At 33.4% G+C, this 10,209-nt stretch overlaps 1 protein-coding gene and 1 pseudogene across 1 annotated transcript in view; one reads left to right on the top strand and one right to left on the bottom strand.

Annotated features, from left to right (window-relative positions):
- LOC105458689 overlaps nt 1-766 on the top strand; it is a 3,696-nt pseudogene extending 2,930 nt beyond the window's left edge.
- Nucleotides 767-6,028: 5,262 nt separating this feature from the next.
- The window catches only part of LOC105458691 (aminopeptidase N-like), a gene marked incomplete at its 5' end in the record, with an annotated part of 14,381 nt that continues 10,200 nt past the window's right edge, over nt 6,029-10,209 (bottom strand). The window contains 7 exon segments of the mRNA XM_011704180.1: nt 6,029-7,269; nt 7,893-8,056; nt 8,404-8,482; nt 8,564-8,713; nt 9,012-9,182; nt 9,359-9,543; nt 10,014-10,194. Coding sequence (XP_011702482.1) covers nt 7,907-8,056; nt 8,404-8,482; nt 8,564-8,713; nt 9,012-9,182; nt 9,359-9,543; nt 10,014-10,194 — 916 coding nt within the window.

The following is a 10,209-nucleotide window of genomic DNA, read 5'->3' on the forward strand; positions in this document are numbered from 1 at the left end:
CAGTAAGTCATTTAATGAATCATGGATTTTGGAAGTAGAGACTTCAAGCTGTAAAATGCTTTTTGGATCATTCTGTTACGATCATTTTTGACGAAGTTAGACTCTTTTGAAATTTGCCTATTTTTAGCAATCAGAATAGGTGATCCTTTAATTTTGGGGAGGAATGTATATGTTAAAATCCCTAGGATGCAATTTAATTTTTAATTCTGTATAAAAATTGATAATATTAAATGTATATTGTCGTTATTAACAATCCTAGATGAGAGGAATCTCGTTACAAGAGAGATTTACGAGCTCCTGTCTTTTCGTCAAGAAGTTTGCGAGCCGGCGGGCCGAGCGCGGTGTACGGGTGCAGCTCATCCTCGTCACCAATTCGTCGCACGTCAAGCAGTACACGACCTACCGCGACGTTTATGTGAACATCGTGTGCTTCATTCACGAATGCTTGATCTCGCCGAGTCCGTCGAGGAACCTGATGGACTGCAGCGATGATCACGGCTCCCAGGGCTACGACGCGCTACCGGAACTAATAATTCGGAAAACGCTAAAATAGATAATAGTTGCCCGCTGGAGGATCGCGTTGGTGGCGTGACCTCGCGAGTGCCAGGCCAAAGGGAGAGAGGATCGATGATCAATTATTATTCCATCTACATTTTGCGGATTAAAAGGTCTACAAGGAAAGGGGTGAGTTCGATGGAAACGCTCTGGAATCCGTTTTGCATAATTAAAATCTGCCAATCTCCGTAATTGGAGATTGGTTTTCAAACTGCTGAACTCTTTCCCTTTTATCGTATCTTTTGTATACCCGTAATTTCAAGATGGAAAAATCGTATTATTAGGACGGTCTCGAGACTCCTTCGTTAGAGTTGAAAATAAAGCAAAATGGAAGATTTGCGGTGATAAAAACCCAGATCAAAAGAATCCACAAAAATTTTGTGGGACAATTTCCGATTTCGATCGGGGATTAGGAGGTCGAAATTTTGCAGAATAGATTTCTCACGACTCTCTGAAAATTAAATCGTTTCATACATAGTAAAGAGGCGACGTCCGAAATGGTGGAAACGTGATCCATAGAAGAAATTGTGTTTTGACCAATAACGAAACTTGATTACTTTTATGCGCCAAAGACTACGTTTACACGTCATACTTAATCGGGTTTAATAACATTTGTAGCTATGAAACTGGTCAATCGCAGTCATTTTATTATTCAGAGGAATAGCTTTAATTGATTAGATTAATTATTACAGATGTTATTACACAATTAAAGCTGCATTTACATTGACGCTTACAACGCTTATTATTTCATTCTTGCTGTTTTTTCAATGTTATAGAAAAACAAATGATGCTGTAAGCGCCAAACCGTACGTAGCCTTAGAGTAACGTGTGAACGTGTAAACGTAATCAATAATGCTAAGAGAAATTTGTGAGCGCTTAGAAAAACTATTTACACATTTTACAAATAGTTAAATGTATAGATATTGCCATTTCAAATGTAAAATGAAAATGGTTTTCCAAAAAGCATTTAAAATATAAAATTCAAAATACCATTTCCATTTTAAATACATATTTAAAATGGAATTATTTCAAATATTATCCAGCCCTGGTCGTTACACCAGGTGTTCAAAGTAGACGAATTCAACTTTCCTGATTGCGCTACGGGAATTTTTTGTAACATGTTCCAGAGTCGATGAATTTGACTTTCTCGAGTTAAAATGGCGGGTCTAATATGGCGTTGCACCAGGTGTTCAAAATCAACAAATTTAACTTTCCCGAATTGGGCTACGGGAATTTTTTGTAACATGTTCCATATTTCGCTGATTTCGCAAAGCAGGTCGTGTCCATAGTCCATAATGTGAACTCAATATGGCGTTAGATCAGGTGTTCAAATTCGACGAATATGACTTTCCCGAATTGCGTTATGGAAATTTTCTGTAACATCTTCCAGAGTTGATTAATTTGACTTCCTCGAGTTAAAATGGCGGGTTCAATATGGCGTTGCACCAGATGTTCAAAGTCAACGAATTCAACTTTTCCGAACTGCTCTACGAGAATTTTTTGCAACATTTTCCACGGTGTATAAATTAGAACTTCCTCAAGTTGACCTACGGGAATTTCGCTCACCAGGTATCCAGGATCGATGAATTCGACTTCGGCAAGTTGGGCTATGAAAATTTTTTGAAAATGGTTTCATTCAACTGCAGTACAACGCAGTTTACCCGAGCAGAAATTTTGAACAGGCTCTGATAGGGACCTAATAAGTATGACCTAACACCTGATTAGGGGCTCATCAGGTAAACCTTGTTAGGCCCTGACCGTAAATGTAACGTCGAGAATTAAGATTGCCTGATCAGGAAAAAATCATCAGGGCCAGATAATTGCCCCTTGTTATACCTTATGTTTTCAATAGGGAGCATTAAGGGTGTTGTAAAGGCATTAATAGGGCGCTGATAAGGTGTTTGGTACTTAGATTTGTAACAAAAAAAAATTCTTTTTTTTATTTTATGATTACATATTATTAATTTTTAGAGTTTAATTTGTGTTTACTTTATTTCGCATATTCTCTATTTTATTAATTAAAATTACGCAGATTATTATAATTTTTGAAAACGCATCGTGATTCGAACCTGAGATCCCTATATGAATATAATATTTATGATTGGTTACGATAAGTGCTTTTTTATTTAACATTATTGATAAAATCATATAAAACACCAATCACATAAATATTGTATTCTTAAAAAATTTCGCATAAAATAGGAAACGATCTTTATGTGAAATTTCGCATTGAATATCATAGAGTCCATGTAAATTCTAATATATATTTTTCACATTAGATGTGATTCGAAAACATTTCAAATGTATGTAATATTTATGATTGGTTACGATAAATACCTTTTTATGTAACATTACTTATAGAATCGTATAAAACATTATTCACATAAATAGTATAATATCGTATTCTTAAGTAATTTCGTATTGAATATGATTAGGACGTCTATAAAAAGTTTTACATTGAGTTGCATAGATATTCAATTACAAATATAGCAAATCCAATATAAAAAGCACGAATCAGAAACACGATTAAAAATGATAGAGTTTTTCTCTATCGTTTTCTTTCGGACGTTAAGCATGGTCCACGATGTGAATCCAATATGGCGTTGTATCAGGTGTTCAAAGTAGACGAATTCGATTTCCCCGAATTGCTCTACGAGAATTTTTTGTAACATTTTCCAGAGTGTATAAATTTAAACTTCCTCGAGTTGATGTACGGGAATTTCGCTCACTAGGTGTCCAGGGTCGACGAATTGAACTTCCGCAAGTTGGCTACGGGAATTTTTGAAAAAGGTTTCATAGTTGAGGCATACGATTTCCCCGAGTTGAGTTACATGATTAATTTCGCATAGCAAGTGTCCAAGGCGCTGCACAAGGTGTTGAAAGTCAATGAATTCGACTTTCCCGAATTGCTCTACGGGAATTTTTTGCAACATTTTTTATAGTGTATAAATTAGAATTTCCTGAAGTTGACCTACGAGTTGACGTACGAGAATTTCGCTCACCAGGTATCCAGGGTCGACGAATTCGACTTTGGCAAGTTAGTCTACGAGAATTTGTTGAAAACGGTTTCATTCAACTGCAGTACAACACAGTTTACAAATACTTAAACGTAGTAACGTAGTAATACTTAAACGATATGAGCAACATCTGCATACATTGGAAGGTAATATTTATCATCCGGAGAAATTTATATAAACACAAAGAATATAATATTATTTATATAAATTATTCCACTTGAGGATACCTTCATTTGGAGGTTACACTGATTTAAGGTTACACTAATTTAAGGGTACACCCATTTGAAGGTTATTCGAGATTGATCCTCATTTTGGTGTTGACCATCAATTGATGATCCGAATTTACGCCAAACTTTTGAGTGTATTTCTACACTTAATGTTTCGGTGTATTTTTCGTAAGGGAGTCTCCTCCATGCTTTACAGTTGGTGTTATGCGCATTGAGGTTTCATTCGCTTCCCAGGCAAACGGGCAAAGGTATTCAAATCGATGAATACACGATTTCCCCCGCGAATTGAGCTACATGACTAATTTCGCACAACAGGTGTCCAAAACGTTGCACCAGGTGTTCGAAATGGACGAATTCGACTTTCCCGAATTGCGCTACTGGAACTTTTTTGCAACATGTTTTATAGTCAATGAATTTGATTTTCTCGAGTTGCGTTACGGATATTTCGCACACCAATAGGTATCGAATCAAGGGTCGACGAATTTGTTTTCCTCAAGTTTGTTTACAGGAAATTTTTGAAAAATGTTTCATGGTTGATGAATACAATGTCTTCGAGTTGATCTACATAGGAGTAATTTCGCACACCACGTCTTTAAGGTCCACGAAGCGAATCCAATATGGCGTTGCATTTGGTGTTTAAAGTCCGCGATCACAAATGCGACTTTCCAGAATTGTCTATGGGAATTTTTGGTATCATGTTTCAGAGTCGATTAATTTCATTTCCTCGAGTAAAAATAGGGAATCCAATATAGCGTTGCTCCACTAAATGTCCATGGTCGACAAATTCGTCTCTCACGAATTGCGCTACTGGACTTTCTCGAATCAGGTATCTAGGGTTGATGAATTCGACTTTCGACGATTTTTGGGAATTTCGCAGATTAGAGGTCCATCGTCGATGTATTCGACCTTCTTATATTGCGCTAGGGAAATTTTGTGCACCAGGTTTGCAGACACTACGAATTCAACTTCCCCGTTTTGCGTTACCTGAATTTTTTGCAACAGTTGTCCATGGACGATGATTTCGACTTCTCCGAGTTACGGTCTCAAAATTTCGCAAACTAGGTTCTCAGGGTCGTCGAATTTGACCTTACCCAGTTGCACTACAGGAACTTTTCACATCAGTTGTCCAGGGTCAACTAATTTGATTTCCTCGTTAATTTTCGTATCAAATTTTTATGGATGATGAAATTTACTTCTCTTGATTGCCCTACGGAAACTTTTTGGCAACATTTATCCAGGGTCAATGAATTGCGCTACGAAAATTTTTTCGCAACAGTTTTCTAGGGTCGACGAATTTGACTTTTCCATGTTGCGCTACGGAAATTTTTTGCACAAATTTCAAGACTTAACAAATTTGTCTTCCCAATTAACATGCAAACTAAATAATTATTACGGTGCATTGTTTTAAATTTGCCATTTTTAATTTTTGACTTTTAAATCGTGTTTAATTGATTGCGCTATGGAAATTTTTTCGCGAAAGTTATCAAAAATCGACGAATTTGACGAACGTCTTAAGATGTTATATACGGGTTTGTGATTGGCTTATGACATCTTAAGATTGTACATAGAATGGTCCTAAATACACGCACTGACTATGAGTACCAGTCTATAATGATTTAAAAAAAGGTGAAATTTGTATAAATAGGGACACAAAAAACTTAATTGTTTGACAACAGCATGTACCGATGTACGGTGAAACTTTTTTTTGGAAACAATTGGCATTGCGGAAAAGAGGCAACAATGAATTTGACTCAGCCACAACTTCACCATAACACGGATTTTTTATTAATGGATAGGACTAGCACTACAGGCGCGCGCTTTGCGCGCGCTATTTAACGCTTTTTACTATAATTTACAATTGCACATTAACCTCAAAAAACACACAATTGTCAAAATGCAATGACATCCGCTTGCACGAAGTAAACACAGCGAGATAACCAATCGGCATCGCGGAAAAGCGACGACAATAAATTTCGAGAAATGCGGGTAATTGACTTTACATGCACTTTTTTAGATAGGGTACAATTACACATCAACCTCAAAAAACACATAACTGTCAAAATGCAATGACAGTCGCTTGCACGAAGTAAGCACAGCGAGACAACCAATTATTGGCATCGCGGAAAAGCGACAATAAACGAGAAATGCGAGTAATCGACTTTACATGCACTTTTTAAGATAGGATTAGCATTATAAAAAAAAGACTGATTTACATTTATTATACATTTATATATTTTATAATTTTATTTAAAAAAGAAGAGTAATGCGCGTATTTAAATATGAGCATTTAAATATTTTGCATAATTACAATCAACATTACGATTAGGTGATTGAGCGAAAGTGTTGCATAATTGTTATCCATATGAAAGTGACAATTTAATACATAAAAAGTAATTGTAAAAGTAACTATTAAATTAGTTACTTATAGTTGCTTAAAAAATCGGACTAATAAGTTAAGTTACAGTTATTGAAAAAAAAGTAACTGTAACTGTAACTTTGTTATAAGTAACGAGTTACTTCCCATCCCTGACAACAATCCAGCTACTACTGACAATCGTGAGAATCGTTAAGATCGGCTGATGGCTCTCGTGATTGTCCGAAAGACTGCATTTCGTTTTCTGCGCGTGTGCTGCATCTTAATGTATTCTGTTGTGATCCTGCAATGTATCATTGCAAGCACTCGTTTACTAATAAACAGTATACAATGACAAATACGAGAAAGGAAACATTATATCTCCTTTTATCCCCCTCAAAAATTTCTTTTTTCTTTTCTTTAAATCCTGTTCTCTTTAAATCTTCAACGTACCTAATTTTAATAAAGTTATTTTATTAACCTGATTCGCAATGATACAACATTAATTCTCATTTCGGTGATTTGTTCTCGCCTATAAGAAATGTTAAACGTCAATTGGGATTTGATCGAGTTTATGTAAGTCAGATAGTCCAGATACATATCATGAAATAATCTTGTACACAGTTGCTTGAGAATGAGTAATACATTTTTATTTAACAATTAGCATACTTTATATAATATAAATAATTGCAATTTTTCTGTATCAAATAAAGAAATTAATCCCTAAAAACAATAATAAATACAATGATAATCTTAAGAACAATTTATTGGATTTGATTCTGCGTTTGTTGTTGCTGCATTTGCTGATGCCCTGGATGCCTCTGTTGTTGAACCTGCTGAGGTTGATTCTGGATTTGTTGCTAGGTCTGCTAGGGTTGGTCTTGACTCTGTTGTTGAGCCTGTTGGGGATGGCGTTGGTATTGTTGCTGCATTTTTTTAGGCTGCTGAACCTGAAACTGGGACTGTTGCTACTTGGCGGAATCTGCCTAGGATAATGTTGCTGCGATGGTGGAACTTGAGGATTTGTTGCTGCAGTAATTTATTCTGGCATTGCGGCATATAGCCGATTGGTGGTTGCGGTATATCTGTCTTGGATACGACTGCTGTTGCAAAGAAGCTGTAGAACAATAGAAAAGAATGCATTATAAAGAGATAATTACAAGTTCGCCGAGAGAATAAAAAACTTGAATAAAAAATTTGAATAAAATGCTTTACAATTCAACAATTATTTGCCTGTTCATGTTGGAACAGGTAAATGTGCTGCAGTGTCAGAGGGAGATGGTAACTGACGATAGAAAGTGCCCAAGCTTAATTAAATTACTCTAATTATTACGGACAGCACGCATAGTTTATTTTTTAGTCAAAGCGATAGCGATAACGATCTACATAGATCCATCGACTACGTAGAACGATGACTCGTGAAACACGCCTATCGTGCTAGTTTATTACAATCGTGCATAAATTACAAAACAAAATAATAATCTTGATTAGAGAAGCGATAAAATAGAGCCTACCTCAAACATGCTATCACAGATGTGTAGCAAAGCAAGAAATAAAATCGTTCAGATAGCATTCAAAGTCTACATAAAAGTAATGTACAATAAAAAAATTAACTCAATATATGCGACTTAACTTTCCTGTAACAATTACCGAGATACACAAAGGGATTTATATAAATACGATTTCTCTATTTAACTTTTCAAGTGCGTTAAAAATTAAACCCGATTATTAATTTCTCACCATTCCATTAGCAATTATTTTCTGGATTCATTACTGTCTGTGTTTCTGCTTCTGAAAAGCTTCGCACTCTTGCTGAGAATAAATTTGTTGCACATCCAACTCCTGCCAGCTTTCATCCTGCTGAAAATCGGGCATTCTTCGTTAGTTCTAAGAATTCTTGATAACTGCAATAAACAAGAAACGCGAAATAATACATATCTTCGCTTCATACGTTTCTGATACTCGATTAGCGTAAATAATTCTGATTTTTAATGATTTCTGAAGTATACCTTATGAGACTATCATGATTAAGGCTTCATTAGCTTATTAGCTTCATTAATGACATATTTTATTCCATTTAATTATTGATTCTTTTAATTTAAAATTGAATAAAATGTTTATCATGTATATATAGAAAAGTTATTTAATTTTATATTGTTTTATATAAAAAACTTCTAACATTTTATATAGATGTTTCTTTTGCTATTTTGGTTAGATCATATTTGTTAAAATGTACGACATGATAAATTACCTGGTAAAAGAGGTCAATAGTAGATAATCTGTTTGCCAAAGCGTTCACTATATTTTCGATTTTTAAATAATTATTAAAACTGTAAACAAAAGTTATTGTTAAAAATGATATATTGCGTTATTGAGATTTTTATTATTACTACACAAAATTATTTACTTACTGTCGATGCAATATATCATCGTAATATGTTTGAATCATTTTTATGATAACTTCAACGCCAATTAAATTTGCATCATAAACATTACTGAATACTCTTTCAATATCTTGGTACGGAATAGGTGAATTCTCTGTGATTGCATCCAGTAATAACCTTGATTTAATATAAGAAATGGATGAAAGTATTATTATTAATGCAAAATTAAATTAGCATTGCAATTTTTTTAAACTATTTAATAAATTATCTGTTTCTTATAAAGTTTTATTAGAAAACGTATCACAAATGTGAATATTAGAAAATTTGCAAAATAAGTTGGAGTTTTTGTAATTTCTATATAACATTCGCTATTATATTTTGTAAAAATCTAGTAAATGTAATTTATATGAATGTTGATTAATACTATTTTTAATGACATCAATACGAACGATGAAAAGAATATGATTATATTTACTTTTCTAACACATCTTTATTTTCTGAACAAGCTAATGAATCAAGAATTACAAGTTTATCTGTGATCACATTGTTGTTTAAATATTCCTTCCAGAGAAACTCATAAGTATTATTTGCCTTATCCAACCTCATGGCTGTACCGTAAACAACATCGCGGTAATTTGGAGATATTCTATAAAAAAATGAATAATTCAAATTCATCATTCTGATTATATACCTCATTTATATTTATATCTTCACGTTTCTATATATCTTTTTCATAACTACACATGAGAATTACTATATGTAACCATCTCTACATACTTTATGCCAAACTAGGAAATTATTTTAATTTTTTCTTTAACTTACATTTTTGAATGTTGAAATTTTTGTTGGAAATATCTTAGAGCACACAGTTTACAATATGTTATATCTAATTTACAGGCCCATTTGCGAGTATGTATTTTGAATATCTGCTTCAGGTCGTCGTCACTCGTGTTATCCTCAAAGCCTAGTTGTGCGTAAAGTCGTCCTATTAAAAATGTTAACCATTTCTGAAAAAGACATACGTATTAATCTTCTTTTGTAGAATCACTTACGTAAAATCTCATGAAAATAAAATCTCAGGGAATTTGAATGACACGATTCGAATGTTAAAACAGATTTGCATTTTTAAAATAGAATTTAATTTAAATATGTAATAATGAAATATGTATATGTATAACTGAGAAATATCATCCGAGAAAAAAAAAGCTTCTTGAAAGTTATTATGATTGTACAATGTAACATTTTGATATTAATTAATAGATAAATTTTTATAATTTAATTTTTTAAATATAATTGTGCATTAATATGTAGATTATTATAAAAGCTTTATAATAATTATATATATCAGCAATTATGTATTTTATTAATAAATTTAAAAGTGCAGTTATAAGGATTTATATTTAGTTTTTAATTTATATACAATATATCATAATACAAAATTATAATACACGCATTTATATATAATTATAACACGTACTTTATATATGCCTTCAATAGGGCGTCCTGCAAAATGTTTGTTCAAGTAAGGCAGGTTATTGAAGAACGCACGCCAGGGGAAATAATTATTTTCATTTTCCAAATACATTAAGGCAGATATAGCAATCTTATAATCAATGTACTCTGCTCTTGCAAGATTCATAAGATCATCAATCAATGCTGCGCGATAGATCGGA

Source organism: Wasmannia auropunctata, unplaced genomic scaffold (genome assembly GCF_000956235.1).
Source record: "Wasmannia auropunctata unplaced genomic scaffold, wasmannia.A_1.0 LD334386.1, whole genome shotgun sequence".
Classification (NCBI taxonomy): Eukaryota; Metazoa; Arthropoda; class Insecta; order Hymenoptera; family Formicidae; genus Wasmannia; species Wasmannia auropunctata.